The following is a 22,141-nucleotide window of genomic DNA, read 5'->3' as shown; positions in this document are numbered from 1 at the left end:
CAAAGTAGGTCTTTGTCTGTTGAAAGTGTAAGGAATAAAAGATATTTAATGATTTAATTTTTCAAATATTTGTGTAATGGCTGGTTAGGTGATTCAGGGTGTTGTCTATAATGATCACCTGATACTTCCACGCTGATGAAGACCTGGTGTGAAATGGAATAAAATGTAAATATGTTTAGACTGATGATATAGACTAGTCAAGGCTTTGAATAGATCTTCTTTAATTTCTCTTCCTATGATATGTGATATGATATAAGATATGCCTTCTTTTATTTTCAATCTTTTACAGTAGTTGGAAACAGTGAGATCTCTGAGACACAAAGCTCTGGTTTTGTTTGGTTAGTTTGTGCCAGAGAGGAGTGAACAGCAGCATCTATGAATGTGCTTTTCGTACATCTGAAGTGTTGATCTTGACGTTTGTTGTCCAGAGAAGGTTGTAATCCGGGTGAGAGAAAACATAAGAAAGCTGTTCACAGCACAGCCTTTACCTATGTGTATCATGATTTTTGTTAGCCAACTCGTATCTACAATTAAACTTGATGGTCAGTTTAGGATTTTAACAATCCCCCAAAATAATCTGGGTTAGTTTGAGTAATGGAGATCAGGTAGTTCTATAACTTCTATGAATAGCTAATTCTGAATTAGGCCCATGTGTCATCATTTATATGACCCTGTATTTTCTTTAATGGATTATGAAGCTGAAATTCTAAATAGTATGTTGGCTGTATTTATACAGTATCCCACCTGACTGTATCCCACCCGATGACCCCAATGACATGTTGGTCAGCGCTGCTCACTCACAGAACTCGAGTCTGACGGCAAACTCGACTCCGACGGCTCTGACAATGTTTTGCATCACGTGCATCTGCGCAATATGATGTTTGAAAAAATGATTACGAAAATATACTGATATCAGCACGAGAAGGCAATTAAACACAAAAGGCGTGTATCTGAGGGCTGCTGCCACTGCGCCTGCAGTTATAAAACAAATAAACAACTGTTAGACGAAAATATTGAAATATGTTTAATGATATTAATAGTCTGTAATATTGAAATATTACTGTTTTTAGATGATATGCCATGTTTTTAGTCGAACTGTGATATGCAAACTGTTGTTTGCAAATTTTGCATTCGACTCTCTTCCCGCCATCTATTTTGGTAAAATTCTGCCACATTCAGTGCGGTTACATGCGTGCCATCGAATCGGATTAATGGCTAAATTACAATAAGATTGAGTTATTCAGTTCATATAGACAGCTTAATCTGACAAGAAAGGACTCACTGTATATGAAACGCTCAAAATCAAAATAAATATTCAGCAAACCACCGGACGTTGAATAACATGGATGTTCAATCTACCTGTCTCTATTGGGTTGGGCTAATCCAAAATAGTGAAACAAGGGGGTTGTTCTCTGAAGACAGGTGTTGAAGCTGTTAAACAGGGGTACTCTGAAAACATCCCATTAGCACTTGGTACTTTCCTCCTGATGAAATTATCCATAGACTGTATGAAATTAACACTGCAAAAAAATTGAAATCAGAATTTTGGTCGTATCCAAGAACGTACCGACCAATAAATCAACCAATCAACTGGGACCTAACAGCCCTAAGCTGCAGGTATTGAAGATAAATGAAGGCAGGTAAATTTAGGAGGGTCTAAGGTGAAGAGAATGTCAATTCAGTTTGTTCAAGAGGGGGAGAAAGTTAACAAGACAATAAGGAGGCACAGCAGCTTAGAGGATGCTTGTGATTGGGAGATGCAGGTAGATTTAGGAAGAAAGCTTGTTGTTCCCCAGGAAATAGCCTCTACAAATCCAAGGACTGATGTAGTCTTGTGGTCTAGGAGTAGAATGAGAGTCTATTTCATAGAGCTGACTGTTCCTTGGGAGGAGAAAAAGCGTAGGTATGTGGAGGTATGTCCAGTGGAAGTAGGATGTAGAGGATTTGTTGCAAAGTCTGTTGTCTCAATGTTGAGGGAGTTGGTTTTAAGTTAGGGATGTGAAATCGGCCCTGTCTTCAGATCGTTCAATTGTGGCCACTGTCGATCGCCAATAGGCGATCCAATCACCTGAGAGGGCAAGCGCAGTTACGTCAGCTCGCATGGCTCGAGAAACATATAGCACACCACTTGTGGCGCAGAGAAAAGTGTTTGGTAAGCAACCAAGAAGATGAAGAAGAGAGGAGACAAAGAGAGCCTGCGTCCGCGGCACAAAAGATGCAACAGGGTGTAATTGACCCTTCGCTAAGCCCCCCACGCCAGTCAAGCTTTCCCTCTTAGAGTGAGAAACATTGAGTTTTTACCGGTACCGTTAAGTCATATTCCTCAGGAATTATCTGAAAATTTCTGGCAAAGTCCTTCAGAGGTGTCACAGAGAAGCAGACAAAAAGGTCTCCAATATGCGTTTGAAAGATACGTTCACCAGATTAAAGGGGAACTCTAGTATTTTTAAACCTAGACCTTATTTCTGGCATGAAATACATTCATCTACTCACCGAGAACAGTTTGGTGAAAGTCGGTGTCCTTCGGAAGATATTTAGATTCCTTGAGATCCATATAACGGAGAGAACGGGGCTTAGAGGATGCAGCCTCTAAATAAGACATTATCTGTCTTTATTTCACCAATACTTTAAGAAGAATGAATGAACGTGTACTATTGCACTGTTAGTTCATAGCTGCAATGTTGTTGTTATTGGCAGCTAACAGGGGCTTATAGAGGGCTTTCTACACACTCGTCTACTGGGATGACGTCATCAACACCCCCCGCTGCATTCACTCCGGTAAGGACATCCGTCATACTCAAAGTTGTCGTCCATGTCGTAGAAATCTGATAAATATCCTGCCGTGTTGCACAAAACTATCATTGACAAATTACGTGTGAAGTTAGTTGACTGTCCCAGAGCATAAGCTGTGCTGCAGCAGCGCGCGTCGACATCATCCCAGTAGACGAGTGTGTAGAAAGCCCTCTATAAGCCCCTATGAGCTGACAGTGCAATAGTACGCGTTCATTCATTCATTACGTCAACTCCCGGCAAAATTTCTGAAGAAATCCTACATATGTTACATTAAATTTAAAGATGTATGCATTTTTGTCTGTAACGGGTAATGAAGTAACAAGTCAAAAACATTCCTGTTTGATTTATATGCTAAAGGAAAACTGCAGTTGGCTGAAAGTATTTTTAGTTTTCTGGTAGTAGCAGTAAATACTCTTTGTCTCCCATGTTTCAGAATATCTGGGTGACTCTTCAGGAAAATGGGGTGTCAGTGAAGTCTCTGGTGGCAGTGTTGTCCTTCTTTGTTCTGAGGGCAAAAAACAAAGTGGCTAACGTTCAGCAGAGGTTGAGTGGACTGTATGCTGCTTCACTCTACCTGCTGCTGCTGAGAGTTCCAGGTAAGGAGTTCTAATAAGGTGCACATCGTTGAAGTAAAGCCTTATGTATTCAAATTATGCCTTGAAGATTCTAAAACATAAAGTCAGTTATGTCTAGCTGCTATTTTCACTAAGCTGCTTGTGTTTGAATCCTCATTGTATTATCTCATGGCATTAAGCTGTGTAGGCCGTTGCCTTGTCCACTGAAATGTAAAGTGAAATATCCATACTAGGGCTGCACGATAAATCGTTACAAAAAATACGATCTCAATTCACACATACACGTGATCTAAAGTCTACACACAGTACTTCTGAAGCATTTTGTATCACAAGCTGCATCACAAACAAATGCCCCTATTTTCCTCCTGGATTTTTTTCAAGCGCCCTCTGCACTGCCGCTCCCTCAACCTATGGTAAAGAGTCTTTACAAGTTAGAGCAAAGGAAAGTCTGTGATGAGGAGGGTTAATTGAATGGCGATGAAAACCAAAGTGGTAGTGGCAAGAGTCACCCAAGCAAACTGAAGTCGTGCCCAAAAAGGCTTGCATTTGGCGGTGTGAAAGTATTTTGGATCTAAGCCAGAGGATGACAAACGGTGTGAGGTACATTGTCAAGTGTCAATAACTGGAACCTTGTACAATGCAACGCTGCACCCACTAGGGGTGCAACGGTACAGGTAACCTATGGTTTTTGGGCCACGGTTTCTGTACGTTTTGTGAGTAGAGAACAATTTTTTTTTCTCCCAAAATTCTCTCTTCATTTTACTTACGTACTGGCAAAAACTGTAAACATACCAGTATCACTGGTGTACTGAATAATATAACACTTTTCAGTCAAGTTAACAGTTGCTAAACAAAACTTTCAAATGGTAAAATTAAAATTCTCACTTCGTGTACAACTTGAACGCACCACTAGTCGCAGCACACAAACGCTGCCCTCTAAATGCGTGCTGCAATGTAAATTAGTCTAACTAACGGAACATTACTCCACTGTTACTCATCATAATTTCATCAAAATTCATGAGTTGTGGAGCAGTACAACAGTCACGAAGCCAGTTTATTCCATTGTTTATTTTATTACAAATTTGAATGGCTTCCTATTTTCATTGAAAAAAAGTGTAAAACAAACAGCATATAATTAAACATTCCAGTAGGTTACACTGTAACTTGCTGCTACTAAAGAGCCAAGAGAAGAAAATATGAAAATATGCTTAAATAGAAAAATACAAAAATGAAAATTACATGACAGTAATCAAAAGCCTCTAATTTAACAAAAATGCAGTAGTAAAAAAGACAAGATTGTGTGAGATGACATTAATGTTGTACCTTTTAATTGTGCGACAGTGATGACGTAATTACCGGCGCCGAGAGTAGAAAATCCGATAGATTTTTCTGTTGAGCTCACTATAGTGCACTACATTTATTTCCCTATATAGGGAGCAGGGAATGAGTGAGTGATCTCGAATACAGCCTGTGACTGACAGGGGGTGCTTGGGTGGAGGCATAACAGTGATTGGACATTAGCTCGCATCTTGTGGGGAGGGCTTTTCACCTGCCTGGACAGGCACTCACAGTGGCCAGTAAAGCATCAGGGCAAAATGAATTGCAAAACCGAAAAGCCGCAGTCCATAAGGCTGTATTGTACAGCCCTGCGTGGGAATGTTTTCTTCATCCTGCTCCCACTGAATTTCTGACCATTACCGCCCGCACTCGCAACGTGTGTTTTACACTCCCGCAATGTGTATGTCCACTCCTGCCCGCACCCGCAAAACTTTGAGAATTTATGCCCGCACAATAATGGAAATGCATTGATTTTATATCTTCGCCCGTCCTGTAGGAGAAAACACGTCATTTTATAGACTATTAATATAGAGATTCATGGACAATTGAGAAATGTCAGACTTGCCTTGCTTTGTCTTTGTGCTGTAAAGCCCTTCTTTAAGCTTCCTTTCCACATCATTTGACATCCTGTCGCTAGGCTACATCCGATCCCTCATTTGTTTTTGTTTTTTAGTTGCCCGCTCCCGCCCGCAGCAAAGTTCAGACCGCCCACTCCTGCGAGATTTGAGATCTGAGTCCCAATGCAGCCCTCTAGTGTATTGTCCCGTGCATAGCAGACCGAATGGTTCAATATTTTACAGAGAACCGTTGCATCCCTAGTACCCACCAAACTCCAGTGGACATAAGGAGATCACAGCAGCTAGCACATATCACCTGGCCAACGATATGGCCCCAATAAACACTGAAATCCCTCATGTTGTACAGAGGATGATAAATACTCTCGATAAACTGTACTCGATGACCTCCTGCAACTACTTTTCAAACATTGCGTGTCCGACATGTAATAAGCAGCAGCAAAGGTCGGGGCAGATTTGCGGGAAATCGAACATTTTTCCACTACGTCTGATTTGTGGTCCAGTGGCACCATGGAGCCCTTTTTCAGTATGACGGTTCATTTTACAGCGCCTGATTTCACTATCAAAAGCCAGTGCTTACAGACGGCTTTTTTTCCCCGAAGACCATACAGCAGTGGCCCTAGCACAGGGATTAAAGGATACCCTCTCATCTTGGAGTCTGAAAGAGGATAAACTGACCTGCATCACAACCAACAACAGTCAAAACATAGTAAAGGCCATCACCCTCAATGACTGGACCAGGATGCAATGTTTTTTTGTTTTTTTTTTGGGGGGGGGGATCGTGCCAGAAAATCATAATCTCAATTCAAAGCAAAAATATCGTGATTCACATTTTTTCCAGAATCGTGCAGCTCTAATCCATGCAGTGTATGTTCTTGGTTATTTTGAAGTTTTAATGTATGGCTTATCATGTTGTTAGTGTATGCATGTGTGTGTGCATTTTCTTTTCCTTTTTATTTTCAAATTGAATTTTTTTTATTGTTTTTAAGATGACTCCCAGTACACATGTTTTTCTTCTAGGGAGCATTGCTAATAAGGTTTTTCATGAAGTTTTGCTGGACACATGTTCCGACATGACCTCACACTGCTGGCCTCAGGACTCTGGGAAGAAGCGCAAGAAGGATGGCCTTAAGAGTTCCCAGACAGAAGGCAAACGTTCAAAGCCACAGAGGAAAGATACTGCAGAGGTAGAGTTTTGTGCCAGAAATCACTTACATCACAGGATTGTCTCTTCCCACCAAGTTGGTTGAATTCATTCTTTTTTTTTTTTTTTCAGATTCTATCTGTGCAAAACGTTTTGGGTAGTTTGCAACCAAGGATGCAGCTTCTAAATTTAAAAGATAATTCTAGGCAATTTTGATAAAAAAAATTGGTTATTGATAGAAGGCCTTCTGTAAATATATTTCTTCAAGAACACTTTGACCTTAGTTCTCTTTAGCTTCATATCTCACCTAGATGAAGAAGAACAAAATGTATTATTAGTCACACTTAGTGGAATAGACACAGCTGTTTGGTTTATAATGGAGCATTTTGTTTTCCTCAGATGGAAATGGATGAGGATGAGGACGAAGAAGAGGAGCTTCACTTCTCTGGCCAGGACCTGATGAAGATCAGAGAAGCTGTTTCTCTCTTGATTCAAAGCCTTCTCAGACTCCTGCAAACATTTCCACTTAAAGACATACCACAGAGTTCCCGCAACTGCTCACAGGTGACTCGTGATTCTTCACGGCCACTTTCCACCACACTGCAGTGTCTTGTGTGTGTGAACACAATGTCTGATAGATAAAAAGTGTCTCCCTTCTCTACAGATCTTCAGCAAGCTGCTTTACTTTGAACCTGTCATAGGCAACCTAACCTTCGCTGTTCAACAGTGAGTTTTTTGTACATCTTTCTGTCATTGAAGAAATGACCCAGGACATGAAAGCTGATTGATGTGATTTCTGCACAGAGATGTTACCCAGCTGAGGAGTCTTCCAGAGATGGCTGTCTATGGCTTAAAGCTACTCTGCTCACCAAAACATGGAGACCAGAAAGAAGTAAGGTCCAGTGATCACTGTCTGTGATGGGCCAGCAGTCGCGTTGCTTTACTGTGTAAACATTTTGTTGAACATTTGAATCAGAATGTAAACTGGTTGCACTAATGTTCCAGAAATCTCTGTGCATCTTTCTAGTGAAACATATAGACATTATCCTTCCAAAGATTTGGACTAAATCATTTGATCAGAATCTGATCCCACAAACCAAATCTATGTAGCATAACATCATAAAACAGTGCTTTACAAGCTGTGCGTAAACTGAGGGGAAAGGGTCAGAAGAAAAAAAAAAGATATACGGTTAGAAGAAAATTACTAGGTCAAACACTAAAATGATTCTGTAAAGAGGACTCTAGAGTTTATTCAGATGTAAGACTGAATTATTAAACCAAACAGGTTAATGTTAAGGTATCGCGTGGAGCTAAAAGATTTAAACTGTTGTATCTTTTGTCCAGTCCCTGCAGAGAGTATTCCACCGGCTTCTCTACGTGATTCTGATGATGAATAAAGGCAACCGAGGAAAGCCTTCCCTCCTTGCACCCAACCAGGCCACCCTCACTACCCGCAACCATGCCATTCAGTTTGTTTGGTAATTAGCTTTGTTAATATTAAATGTTAAACCAAAGTGTATAATTACTTATTTAAATCTCAGTGTGGTTGAAAATTGAAATTAAGTTGTAGTGAGTACTTTTGAATTCATTTCACTGTTTTAGTGATTGATCATGCAGTTAGGTGAGGTCTTCCACTCAGTGTGGCCTGCATGTATGCATTTGCATACATGCATATATCTGTTTGGCATAATGGCATCCAAAAATCATCTGCATTTCCAATGGATTCTTAGTTGTTCATTTTTTGGCTTAAAAATATATAGGCTGTTTCAAACCTTCACAGAGGTATCTGTCTGTGGCACCCTCAGTCTCTGCAGTCCGCCATTTTTTCAACGCAGATGGTTACAAATAAGAGGATGAATGCCAAAAACCATAAAGATCTAGGAGGCCCATGTGTAAAGCATAGACAACAGTTGCACTGGACAGCTTTAATTTTTTAACACTTTCTATCACTCCACCACTAAGCAGATGTTTGCCACCCTGACTTCAGTCTTATCCACAGCAGATCAAAGCTCAAGAAACAACAGCACTCACAGCTCATATTGCTCAACATTTTTATGAGAGAACCCCCAAGAGGCAGCAAAAGCCATAACAAGTAGACGTGCATTTGTGAGGCACCAATAGAGATTTATGTTCAGCTTTTAATGCTTGACATTTTTTGAATTCCCTATTTGTAGGGGTTAAAAAGGGAAAGACTTAGGATCAGTGGTTAAATGGACAAGATTTGTGCAAGAGTTGTAGCAAAAAATATGTACTGGTTGAAAAAAACGTGAAAAGGCAATTTATATATTATTTCTTATTCCTTTGTTTATAAATCCCTTTCGCCTGTTTTCAGCATTCAATGTTGGTTTGAGACTGCTATTGTTTAACAGAAATGAGGTTATATTTATCACATCATATGTATTGATTTTTAGAAATGTGACATTGGTTACACGAGAATAGCCATTACAAATTCAGCATAATGTGTTTAATAACATTAATTGCAGTGCATCTGATTGTTCCTGATTGTCTGTAATTACAGTCATTTAGTGGAGGAGTTTAAAGAGCTGGCACTGCCTTTACTTCAAATCCTCCTGCAGCATATCTGCTTCCAGGTGAGTCATCAACAAACAATCATATTAAAATAAAACTATTGCCTATCTTTGAGCTATACTTATGAAGGCAGTCATATAATTGGGGATGGATATGTTGATAGGAGTGTTGAAAAGTGACATTGTCACTTGCCACTACATTAATGGTTATTAAGTTATGTTTCTGTTGTGTCGATGCGTAGATGGTGGAGAAAAGTGAGTTTCGAAGCCATGGAGCCCAGGCTGTGGGCATGCTAGTGTCTCATATGGAAAGTACAGACTACGCCTGCTTCGTTAAGTGGCTGTTTAACTTCTCCAGACACTCAAAGGTAACATATTCCAGTGCTAATGTTTTTTTTAAATGGGAGAGAAATTATTTCAAATGATATAATTCACCTGTTTGTTTGTTTTGTTTCTGTTTTTTACTTTTATCAAGGCTTGAAGACATTTATCATTAAGAGCGGAACTGTTTTTATGTGGTTGTGTATACTATGATGATATAATGCATGGTGAGGCACAAATGATAAACTAAATGCTTCAGAGGAGAAGTTCACAAACCAATGAGTGACACTGCATTAGCTGCATCCCAACGAAACATTTCAGTATATTACTTTTTTCCCCAGTTTTAAATGAGTGAAGTCATGTCATTTGCATGTTGTACTAAATATAGTCATATGCTGGGCTATTCAAGACCAGTCTTTGCTAAAAAGCGATGAAATCCACTGAAATTTCTGTTGCTACTCAAACTGAAATAGTGATGGACCACTCGAGCCAAATTAAATAGTTCTTGCAGTAGATGGCTTAATGTTTGGAAATTAAAATGAATAAACCCATTTTTAAAGGAACATTTAAACAAAACCGATCTTAAAAAAAATAAAAAAATAAAATAAACATTGTTAGAAAACAGCATCCTAAATCGTGAGAGTTGTGAGGGAAAAGGATGTCCTACGATTACAGATTTTCTTGGTACGATTATTGTCAAAGAAATGATCACGATATTACGGTTATCACAAATATTTTTGCCTTTATTAATTTCACACTATCATGAATAAGTAAAATCACATGAACACTCCTTATAGGTCTTATTTTAATTTATTTCCCTCTTTGGATGCTCTCATAACAAAATACCGTATTTTGCACACTATAAGGCTCACTTGATTATAAAGCGCACCCTCAATTATGGGCTCCATTTCTGTACTTAACCCATACATAAGGCGCACCTGATTATAAGGCGTACTTATTTCCTAATGTTCTCTGATTGGTTTATTGCTGCCAGCACACGTAGTGTATGTATTACGTCCCTGCGGAGAGGGATTAATGCCCCCGATGAATGCTTGCGCTCCCCGTGCTAAATTCAAAATGGCGGTATCCGTGACAAATTTTGGAATATGGTGCACATTATATGGCGCATGGCCGTGTTTTGTGAAAATTTAAGGCTTTTAGGTGCGCCATATGGTGCGGAAAATACGGTAATAAAGCAACAATGTAAAGTTCTTATACGGCCATTGCACAGTGACACTGAAACTGTTTGACGACTTACTATGAGACATGTTTGGCTTTACGTAATATTACGTGAATGCGGCTTAACTTGTCCCATTGCACTATATGCCGAATCAGTGTTGCACACAATTAATGGCAAATGACACGGTAAGTATTTTCTACCAATTCATCGTCATGTTAGGTAAACATTGACATGACTTAACACAGTTACCAACTACCTTTACTTTGGCATACAACGCTGGGTGGTTATAACGCAAGGGGTGAAATATATTTCACGTATTGCCTGATTTCACGGCAACTTTTTTGTGTCATGTCTTACACTTGGGCAGGCCGTCTTCCACAATTACAGGGTTCCTGCGAGGTCTTAAAAAGTCTTAAAAGCATTGAATTTATGAATTTGGAAATAATACCTTAAAAAGACTTAAATGTCTTGAATTTTTTATATATGGGTCTTAAAACTTGTGCAATATGTAACTTCTCCGTATCGCATTCTCCTCAAAAGTTTCGTTTGTCAACCACTATTATTTTGATTAAATAACGTAGCCTAAATAAAGAGAGGTGGAACCAATAATTGAGAACGCAGCTGCTCCGGGTCTGAACACGTCACTTTGTGACAGCACGGGTCACCACACGGACACGGACACAAGCAACAAGCCAAGCAGAAACGCAGCACAAGAAGTGTGTTTTGAACGTTCGTTTACTCATTTTATGTTTTGTGGGGAAATTTAAATTTAATGACGCTTGGCAAGAAATGCAAGCATTTTGTCACTGGTTAAAACCGGTGGACAACAATGTATTCCAGGCTTTTTGCACTGTATGCAAAAAAAAAAAACCATTCAGCTTGGTACCATGTGCACGAAGGCTTTAGAGTCTCATGCCAAGTCGTCCAAGCACATCAAGTCAACCAAAGGGAAGTATCAAACGTAAACCAGCTAGCTGCTAGCGCTACAGCCCCCCCAGCTACAACCGCAACTAGAGTGGATCTGTGTGCAGCTTTTGGGTCCACACCAACGTTGAAAGTTTCATTTTCATTTTCATCGTTGGTGTGGATTCAGTTGTTCAGGACTCTCACTACTCTCCATATTCCCAGCATGGAATAAGTAGCTAGCTGATATAACCAATGTTAAAAAAAAAAAAAACTGAACTGTGTTAGTCTAACTTTAGTGTGGCCTGCTGAACATTTTAACATTTGTTTGAGAAATAAATGAACAAATTAAACAAAGAATTCTTTGCCGGTAGGTCTGTGAAATAGGTATTAAGTTTTTATATAAATGGTCTTAAAAAGGTCTTTAAAAGACTTGAATTCGACTTGAATAAACCTGTAGGAATCCTGAATTACACCCTGGTAATTTTTTTTGGCAGCCAAAAAAATCCCACACGGCTGACTTTAAGCGTTTTTTTCGTAGGGAATAGCTCTTCCTCTTCCATGCTTTACCTCCTGTGGGACTGGGACGCCTCCGTCTGCAACTGCAAGGACCGAAAACAAATCAATACAAAAAAAACCGCAAAAACAACTTGAAGGTTTGGGATGGGAGTAGGGGGTTGTGCTGCATATCTGCATGTCAGTAGATGCGTGTGTGTCCATAAGCCCAGAGAGTCGGTTCATCTAGCACACAATTCGGTGTCTCAGTTCTCACAGGATGTCATTGTGATAACACAGCAGGTTGCCACGGAGAAGTCCTTGATCGGGTCCCAGATGGAGTCAACAATCACCAGGTGTCCGTGAAGGAAGGGAGGGAGGAAAAAGGAGTTCAGAGCATCTCACAGCAGCGATCTTAGGGGGGGATGTTTCAGCAGCGGCCTTGGCCAAGGCCACAGGAGAGCCGGAATGCAGATTAGATTATGATTGTTGGGTTAGGGCAAGTAATCGTATTTCAATGGACACTACTTACTCTGTTTGTCCATTCTGGTCACAAAAATGTTCCATACGCCTTTGCAAAGCCACAAGCTTCTCCGAGATGTTTTCCATATTGCGGTTAATGACCACAGTCTGAGTGCCAACAGCTCTGCCCACTGCTACAATCATGTCGGGCAGCATGGGGCCTCCTACCACTGTCTCCGACTTCTGAATTTTCCAATAAACCAGGGCAAAGCCTAATCCAATCAGCAGACCGCCTGTTATCGTGGTTCCGAATATGTAAAGATCCTCGATGTCCTCAACAGAAAGAATCGCCAGGCACACAACCTCCACTTCTCCCAGGAGTCCCTCATGTAACCAGCGTCGAACGTTCCATCAGGACAGACAGGTTCCCCCGAACCCGAGAAAAACACAGTTTTAACATTTGCACTCAGTAGGACGTAGCAGAGAAAGTAGTTTATTTTATCTCTAGTGTTTATTCTTGTTTTACTCCAAAACTAATGAAACTTTGCCTAATGTTCCTAAAGAGTGCACAAAATGCAATGTAGCACCTTGTGCAATAGTGGGTCAAATTGACTCAATAGCAGTACTTATCGGATCAACCCCAAACCTACAGCTCTTTTTTGCGATTTCTGAAATTTGGTACACACATTTAACATGTCAAGACCTACAAAAATATTGCCCTCTGAACTTGGTAAGCACAAAGCTATTTTGATTTAAAAGTTAAAACTTCACCTTTCACCACTGTTAATTTATCTGTTTGCCATTGAACAGGAAGTGTATATATCTGACACATAGATCATCTGGTTTGCACAAAACATTATACGTTTGACCGTGCCCTCCTGAACAGAATGACATGTCATGGTTCTGTCCTCCATAGCCCCACCCACAGGTCGCACTGTTACAAGCCTGTTCAACGATGAAAACATTCTTAGTATTTTCATGATGCCTCACTCTACACATTGTTAAATGAACTGCTTTCCTGTAGTCCTTTGCCTTGAAAGAGGAAGATGCTGATACTCTGTAGTGTAATATCCTATACCACCCATATTTCTTACCCTTGATAATGGTCCTGACTTAAATAAAACTGTACATCACTTAACTCACAGTCACGGCAACGGCTCCTGGCAACAGGAAGCCAAGGCTTAAAGGGATGGATGTGGTGGCTGTCGCGTCCCTTTGTTACAGGGCTGGATTTGTGCTAAGGTGTCAGGGCTGTTCATTGCTGCCTACAGCAAGCAGAACAAAATGACGTCCGGATGATCACTTTGCATTGTGCCCCAGCAAAAACAAAAAAATTTAAACGCCACACTTGACTACCAGTTTAGTTTTGTATACTATAACCTTTGGACTTGATTACTACTGTCAACAAATATAGGTCTAATGAAGTCATTAAAAGAATGATAATCAAAATATATATAAAGAGCCAGGATGTAAAAAGGGAAACAGAAGTAAATGTCTTGGAATAAACATAACAAGCTCTGAGGCAGCAGACTCACAGTGAACAACATTTGACTTATTAAAGCCAATAGAGGGACCACAAATACACTCTATTCAATGTTTGCCATCTGTAAAGTGTGAATGTGGGTCAGGGTTCATTATCGGTTATCAGTGGAATCCCAATATGTGCTGTCTATTTTTCTGGCCCCTGTAGATGGTGCACCGGCTGTTCTCTGTGGATGTGGTGATGGTTTTGCTGGAGCAGCAAGAAAGGAGGCTGCAAAAGTGTCAGGATGCAGAATTGGCTGGCTTCCTGCCACATAAATTCCTGATTCAGAACCTGCTATTTGCTCGAAGGATGGATGAATCGCCCACTGTCCAAGGCCATGCACTCTCCTGTCTTGCTCAGTGTTTGGAGCTGCCTTCACTCAATGCCACCCGGGCTGTTCACAACCTCTTTTGTGCTAGTGAGAAGCCACACACACACACACACAAAATAATTTAAGCATTCATACGGTCTATTTAATGAATAATAGCACAGTTGCAACATATCAAATATTGTAAGACATACGAAGACATGTTTTTAGTATTACTATATTGTCACACAAAAATTACTCCTCCGCATTTGACCCATCCAGGTTGGCACCTGTTGAACACACACATGCACAGTGTCACACACTCATGGAGTGGTGGGCAGCCATTCACAGTGCCCAGGAGCATGGCGGTACGGTGCCTTGCTCAAGGGCACCTTAGCTGTGGCAAGTAGGTGGACTGCCACCCCTCCAGCTGTCAGTTCACTATTGTTTTTGAGCAGTGAGAATCCAACCGCCAACCTTCAGGTTATCGGACAACCCACTCTCACCACTGTAGACTCCAGTTCATGAATATTGACAGGGGCAAAGTGGAAAACTGTCCTATGGTTTGATTAATCAAAATCTGAAATTCTTTAGAAACGATGCATGGCCGGTCTTTTTGATTACAGAAATACAACAATTGTTCTGTTAATTTCTCGGTTTCAGCATTTATTATGCTAGGTTTCTACTGTTTTCAAATGAATAGAAGATTTAAAAGATTTGCAAATCATTGCATTTTGTGTTTGATTCAATTTTACTAGAGCATACCGTATATTGTTTGTGCACAGTCATCAAAATGTGATGACATTTTGTATTGGCATTAGTCACATTTCAGCATGTGCAATGTCAAGAAAAGCAAATTAACTCAAGCAAGTATTGTTTTTTTTGGGATTTATTCAAAAGGAAAACTTGAAAATCATTTTTCATTTCTAATTTAGACAGAAGTCTGTCAGATATTACATCATTTACTCTCATTTAAGAGTTTCTGGATGCCAGGAATAAAAAAAAAAAAACACATTAGGAAGAGCATTGTGTCTTGTGCATTGCTTTGAAGGATTGATGTTTCAGTGTACCAAACATACTATAGGAGTTCAAGAAAAGACTGTTTACAATAACAAGCCATTATAGTGTTTTCAATTTATTTTTTATTTGAATTGATATAATCTGTTTAGCTGCTCCACTCTACAAAATCAGTGTGATACAGTTTAGAACAATTATTCAAATCAGTATTTCCATTCATTCCTGTATCTTTTGATATCTCGGTATATACCACAGAAATATAAATGATTAAGTTTCAGGTTTGTTTTTTTTTGTTTTTTTTTCACAATATTATTACACTCTACATCCTAAACTTTCCATTCAAGCTTATATCATAACACATGTTTTTGTGAAAATATGTACCCTAAAGTTGACTTTTTACTTTTAGCTGGGACCCAGACTGTTTTGGAAGGTGAATTCACAGAAGGTACAGTCCTTTTTTCTATTTTGGACACTTTCTGTTGGCTGGACTATAGTCGAGTCAAGTTTGTATCGCACATTTCATGTACAAAACAATTCAAAGTGCTTTACATAGAATATAAGCATTGCAGCAGGGAGGGGAAGAAGCATTAAAAATACATAATGGAATATAAAGAGTAATAAATAGAATAATTAAAATTATTTAAAAACAAGCAACAGTCTCGAAAAGTTAAAAGATACCGTGCAGATTTCATGCATAGACACATGAGAAAATAAATGTTTTTAACCTGAATTTAAAAATGTCTTCATTTGGTGAAAGTTTAATCTCCACTAGTCGTTTGTTCCACTTCTTTGCAGCATTTGTGAACCATCAATAGGCTTTTAAAATTTATTCTGTGACTGACTGGAAGCCAGTGTAAAGATCTCTTAGTTCTGGTTAAAACTCTCGCAGCAGCGTTCTGGATGAGCTGCAGATGTTTAAAGCTCTTTTTAGGAAGTCCAGTTAAAAGACCATTACAGTAATCGAGTTTAATGGAGATGAGTGCATGGATGAGTTTTTCCTGGGAAAGTCTTTTTGGGAGAGAAAACCTTGAATTCTGTTGATGTTTCTGAGTTGGTAAAAAGCTGCCTTGGTGACAGTTTTGATGTGGCTGCTGAAAGTCAGATCTGAGTCTATCAACACTCCAAGGTTACCAACTTGGTCAGTGATTGTAAGAGCCCGAGTATCAAGGTATTTACCAATGCTGACCCTCTTCTCATTGCTACCAAACAGAATGATCTTAGTTTTGTCTTCATTTAATTGTAGAAAATTCTCTCTCATCCAGGTGTTTACTTCCACCAGACACTGACACAGTATGTCTGCTAGGCTGCAGACTCCACAAGTCCTAGCACTAACTAGGCCATCGACGTGGACCCCTACGCCGTAGCTTGACGTGCCCTTCCAAAAAATTCTAACTACACGTTGCGTTGACGCGGACCGCAAGGGCTGTGATTGGTCCGCTCAGAACGTAATTTCCGGCAGTTGCTTTTTCCGGTCTTAATGGCTGTATACGCCGATGAAACTTGTCAAATCGGGCCGTTGACATTTGAAAGTATCGAAAATGCATTTGTTCATCCAGGTCCCTCAGTGGGTGAACCAGTGTTGTAAATTCACCCGTTCGCAGGACTGAAACATAACCAGAATCAGTATTCAACCTGATGTTGTTTAACACTTTGACCAGAGCTGTTTCAGTGCTGTGATGACGTCAGAAGCCTGATTGAAAGTTATCGAGACTTCCACTTTCATTCAGAAAGTCATTGAGCTGGTTAAATACAACTTTCTCAATAATCTTGGATATAAACTAGAGATTAGAGACTGTCTGGTTGTAGGTCTGTAGTTGTTCATCAAAGAGACGTCTAGAGTTCTCTTCTTTAGGAGTGGCTTAATGGCAGCTGTCTTTAGTGACTTTGGAAAAATGCCTGATGCCAGTGAGCTGTTAACTATTTGTTGGAGATCACTTTCTACGGAGGTAAAAACAGTTTTTAAAAAGTCGAATGGTATTATGTCCAGAGTGTAAATTGCACATAGGATTTTTAAATCAACAACATTAAATTGTGACATAACGTCAGAGTTATTTCTAGGTTTTAGACACAGATTAGTTTCTTGTTGGTCTCTGTGGCGTGAATGTTTTGTCTAGTTATTTAGATTTTTTTTTTTTTTTTTTTTTTCTAAAAAAGTTGGCAAATTCGTTGCATTTCTCAGTGGAGAGTAGGTCTGGGTTTAACTGTTTCGGAGGATTTGTGAGTTTTTCAACCATAGCAAACAGAGTTGGAGAATTGTTGACATTCTTATTAATCATTTCAGCTCATTGTTAGAACTACGCAGGCTTGGTTTGTACAGTGAATAGTGAATCTGAAGCTTTGTTTTCCTCCACTTATGTTCAGCTTTCCTGCATTCTCTTTTCAGGTTTTTGTTTGTTGTTGTTTCTCCATGGTGTTTTCTGTTTGCTCATCGTGCTCTTGATTCTTATCGGTGCAACAGCTTCCATTACATTCAAATTTTTCAAGTTGAAATGATCCAGCAGTCCATCAACCGACGCTCATTGTAGGTGACATTGCTATGGCCTCCCTTGTTCTCTCATTAGTGTACCTCTTCTTAACTGAGAAGCTGGTTGTTTGAACATTCTGAGTGATCAATAAATCAAATAAAATACAAAAATGGTCAGACAAGGCCAAATCAATAACCACAACAGAAAAAATATCAACACCTTTAGAAATGACCAGATCCAGAATGTGACCTTGAAAATGGGTCGGTTCTGTTACATGTTGCCACAAACCAAACATGTCCAGTATAGAAGAGAATTATTTAGCATTGCCATCCGCCATATTATCTATGTGACTGTTAAAATCCTCGGTGAAGATAAAATTATTAAAATCAGTCGAAATAACAGACTATAATTCAGAAAATTCATCAATAAAACTTGTACAGTATCCTGGAGATCTGTAAATGATTAAGAACAGAATTTTAGGAACACCCTTTAAATTAAAACTAAGATATTCAAAACCAGTGAAATCACCAAATGAGATCTCTTTACACTGGAATGTATCTTTAAATAAGGGAGCTTCTCCCCCACCTTTCCTCCCATTTTGGCTTTTATCCATAAAACTAAAATTTGAAGGTGCTGTTTCATTAGGAACAGTATCACTTGTGCTCTCTGTTAACCATATTTCTATAGAGACTGTTGAAGCCAGACATTTAGTAGTCGATACCAATACCAGTGAAATTACATGATTCTTGATACCCAATTCGATACCACAGCAAAAAAACAATAATGATAATGAATTTTATTTATAAGACACTTTACATTTACAAAAAAAAATCAAAGTACTACAGAGGGATAAAAAACAATGCAATAAAAGCATGGACATTAAAATGCAGTGTAAAATACACAAATTAAAAGTAGTGAGTCCATTAAATGCAAAAAGAAATAAAAACCGGAGAGAGCATTTAAAGAGAGATCATTGGGTAAAAAAGGTTTTCAGGCAGCGTAGACAAGACAAAAAGATTAACAAACAACATAAAACATACACACCACTCTTCTCGATTGCCACAGTGTGAAGAATCTAAGGTGCTCGCCTATCCTTCCTAAACTCGGATATGAACCAAACCTACGAGGTCTCATAGCATTTACAGTATAAAAAAACCCAAACGCTATTATATCCCCCTAGGGGAAACATTCAGCGCATAGAGATACAATCCCTGGCGACCGATATAGATGGATGATTATAAATTAAAATTTAAAAATGAACTGTAAATAGCAACACGCTCAATTTTTAGCTAATCAATTGTCTTTTATACTTGTACTCACAAATTCAAAATGAAATGAAATCATAGACAGTTAAAGAACCAGTCCAGTTCACTTGACCGTGTAGTGTTGTTACTATATGTTAATGGTTGTGACTGTGTTTCAGGAACTCCCAGTTCTCAGAACAGTCAGAAAACCTACCGAACACTGCCGTTCAGAACTGTGGAGATCAGCAGTGCCGACAGCTCTGGCTATGATGGTGAGATTTTCCTTACACAAATTTGGCACCAGATAACATTTGTGGAAGCATGGTTAACATGTTTATCCTTTTGGTTAAATGGGCCATTCCATATTTTTAATGCAGCAAAAGAGAACCTGGCTCTTCTTCTCCGCCGTGTTAAAGACTCAAAGACTAACGTGAGGAAAGCAGCATTACAGGTACTTGGAACTGAGGCAGTCAGACATCTTCATGTTTTAACTACAGTAATCAGTCATCAGCACCTGTGCTTCCCATTGTAGTGTCTTTTTGCGCAGAATGCTTGAAGTGAACAAATAAATGCACAATTTACATACTCTTTTCCCTCCTCAGGCTTTGGTTGGTCTCCTGAAACATGGTGTAATCCCGTTAAACTGGGAGAATCTGGAAACTCTGTCAGAGCGCTGCAGAGACCCAGCTGTGTCAGTGAAAAAGAAGGCCTTACAGTGTATGGGAGAACTGCTTGCTGTGAGTGATAATTATGTTTGCTGAATTCATATTTCTCCTCTAAAGTCAGATTGATAGGTACCTAATCTAGTTGGAAGAATTCTAAGAGAGAGGTGGTACATCTGTTTTACACTGTTACTTCCTCTTAACACCAGACTAAACCAGAGTGCAGTGTAGTCCAGAAGGCGTGGCTGCAGGGAGTGTTTCCAGCTGTTGTGGACTCTGAGAACTCTGTCCAGGATAAGGCCTTGGAGGCTCTGGACCAGGTTTTGCTTGGTCAAGTGAAACCATACTCTACCAACCGCCACCTGGATGCCAGTGAGAGGCTGACCTGGGACCTGCTGGCCCTACTGTGTCATGAATGCCAGAACCTCAGGTTGGAGTTGTGCAATATGGGATTTTTTTTAAACTAAATTAGCAAAATTTTCCTATTTTGTTGCCTTACAACCTGGTGTACTGCATATATATATATATATATATATATATATATATACACACACACTAAGAGGTGCGGTGAAAGCTTGGAATCATTGATCTTGATGTAATTTTTGTTTTTATTTTTTCCCAGCCGATATTTCAGTAGAGCCTTCACCATATGGTCCAAACAGGGCAAGTTCACACCATCGTTCATTACCAATCTGATGTCACACACTGAGGCTGATCATGCTGCTGGCGCCTGGTTGCTTCTTTCCAAGGTTGTCACTTCATCACCCAGACTGCCATATGGCAAGATCCTGGATGCCTGGGACATCATGGTCAGGTGAGCAAGACAACACTTTCACAAGAACAACACAACTTTCTCTTACAAAGTTTACATTTTTTTATATTAAACAGATTAATTAATTAATTATACATCTGCTTTTTTTTATATATATATATATATAGTTCAAAAGATGTAAACGTGACAACCTGCTGTCACATTCTGTCTGTTATGGGAGACATTGCTGCTCATTTGAATGAAGATACCAAGGAGAGGATTGTTGGTAATTATAATATATTATATTGCAATAATTGTAAGAATGAACCTTGTGAACATTTATAGGAGGAATCTGGAACTGAAACCTAACCCCCTTAAATCTCTCCTTCTATCCTACCTTACTTTAGCGGATCTGACATCTTGGTTGAAGGCTTTCACTTTGTCTCTGAAGGTGATCAGTGCTGCTGTGCAGACACTTTATCAACTTGGCCACAGTGAGGACATAAAACAGACTCAGGTTGGAAAGCACACCTTAAACTGCTGATAAACAGTATAGTACTACTGTTATTGACTTTCTCTTTGCATTTAGACAAAACAAGATTGTGCAAAATTGTTGGGAAGATACCTCTTTTAGGAAAGATCTAGCACTATTCTCCTAAATATGCAGCATTAGGTCAATTAGTATTTTGTCTGAGATGTAATTCCCATACTGTTTCCTCTGTACACCACGAAAATGTATTTAAAAGAGATGTATTAATTGCTTAACGATTCTAACTACGAGTCTTTCTACTTTCAGAGATTCAGACATGAATTTGGTGATTGATGATTAAGAAGCAATTTCATGGCCATTTTTTTCCACATCATTTTAATGACAAATTAAGTATTCCAGGAGAGAATTCCAGGCAATGAATTAGCCTTTGGTACCTGTTCATGAGAACTATGTTCTTGGTAAACATGGGTCTTGATGCCAGTTACTATCATTGGTCTACAACCAAGAAATTTCTTTATGTGTGCCAAAATGTTTGATCTCAAGAGATTAACTTTTTTTTTTTTTTTTACTTACTAACGTCATTGTAAATAACGTGAAAAAACAGACATGTTGACAGTCAGGAGCATGTAGTGCCTAGTTCACACTACAAGATTTTAAAGCTGAGACAGCACTTCAGCATAATCAGCTGAAAACTGCTTAATAGAAATCACTCCGATGAATTGGAGGCTACGCCTTGCGAAAAATCTTGGCGTGTGACCCCCTGTCTCGAATCAGCCATGTCATGTGTACACAATAGGTTATTCCAAATCAGTGGCGGTTCTACATTGAATTACGGTTTAAAAAACGTGAACAAATTTAAAATCTTTCTCCTCTCTTCAACCTTACTACTTCTGCAATCTTTCACCGATTTCTATAATTTTGGTATCAAAACGTTCAGCTCTTTCAGGAGATTTCTGCTATGACATTTAGTGTTTATAACTTCTATACTTTTTAAACTATTCAACTTTGATTCCACTTTTTCCTCATTCAAATGAATGGAAAGTGCTTTCAACTCTTCAAAAACGCCCTCCTCTTTCCAACCTTACTATTTCTGAGGATTTTCAGCTAGAGACGCCATTCAAACTTTAAACGGGTCACTAGACATTCAGATGTTACCAATTGGTGCAGCTTTTTCAAATATTAAGCCAATATTGAAATTTAACAGTTTAAAAAACGTGAACAAATTTTAAATCTTTCTCCTCTCTTCAACTAACTACTCCTGCAATCTTTCACCGATTTCTAAAATTTTGGTATCAAAACGTTCAGCTTGTTCAGGAGATTTCTGCTATGACTTTTGGTGTTTCTAACTTTTACATTTTTACACACA

The 22,141-nt window shown here is 39.1% G+C and overlaps 1 protein-coding gene across 2 annotated transcripts in view; it reads left to right on the top strand.

Annotated features, from left to right (window-relative positions):
* Positions 1 to 22,141, top strand: part of ncapd3 (non-SMC condensin II complex, subunit D3) — a 40,926-nt gene that overhangs the window by 1,399 nt on the left and 17,386 nt on the right. For both annotated transcript variants that reach the window (XM_072391607.1, XM_072391606.1), the window contains exons 3-19: positions 3,227 to 3,389; positions 6,302 to 6,468; positions 6,825 to 6,989; positions 7,090 to 7,151; positions 7,230 to 7,317; positions 7,770 to 7,903; positions 8,944 to 9,016; positions 9,196 to 9,321; positions 14,005 to 14,257; positions 15,570 to 15,608; positions 19,052 to 19,144; positions 19,250 to 19,323; positions 19,475 to 19,609; positions 19,744 to 19,964; positions 20,157 to 20,348; positions 20,474 to 20,571; positions 20,693 to 20,802. In XM_072391607.1, coding sequence (XP_072247708.1) covers positions 3,227 to 3,389; positions 6,302 to 6,468; positions 6,825 to 6,989; positions 7,090 to 7,151; positions 7,230 to 7,317; positions 7,770 to 7,903; positions 8,944 to 9,016; positions 9,196 to 9,321; positions 14,005 to 14,257; positions 15,570 to 15,608; positions 19,052 to 19,144; positions 19,250 to 19,323; positions 19,475 to 19,609; positions 19,744 to 19,964; positions 20,157 to 20,348; positions 20,474 to 20,571; positions 20,693 to 20,802 — 2,193 coding nt within the window. The remainder of the gene's footprint in view (positions 1 to 3,226; positions 3,390 to 6,301; positions 6,469 to 6,824; positions 6,990 to 7,089; positions 7,152 to 7,229; positions 7,318 to 7,769; positions 7,904 to 8,943; positions 9,017 to 9,195; positions 9,322 to 14,004; positions 14,258 to 15,569; positions 15,609 to 19,051; positions 19,145 to 19,249; positions 19,324 to 19,474; positions 19,610 to 19,743; positions 19,965 to 20,156; positions 20,349 to 20,473; positions 20,572 to 20,692; positions 20,803 to 22,141) is intronic.

The sequence above is a fragment of the Leuresthes tenuis genome, unplaced genomic scaffold, assembly GCF_036924035.1.
Source record: "Leuresthes tenuis unplaced genomic scaffold, fLeuTen1.0.hap1 SCAF_8, whole genome shotgun sequence".
In the NCBI taxonomy this organism is placed as follows: domain Eukaryota; kingdom Metazoa; phylum Chordata; class Actinopteri; order Atheriniformes; family Atherinopsidae; genus Leuresthes; species Leuresthes tenuis.
This window is presented reverse-complemented; position numbering and strand designations above follow the sequence as displayed.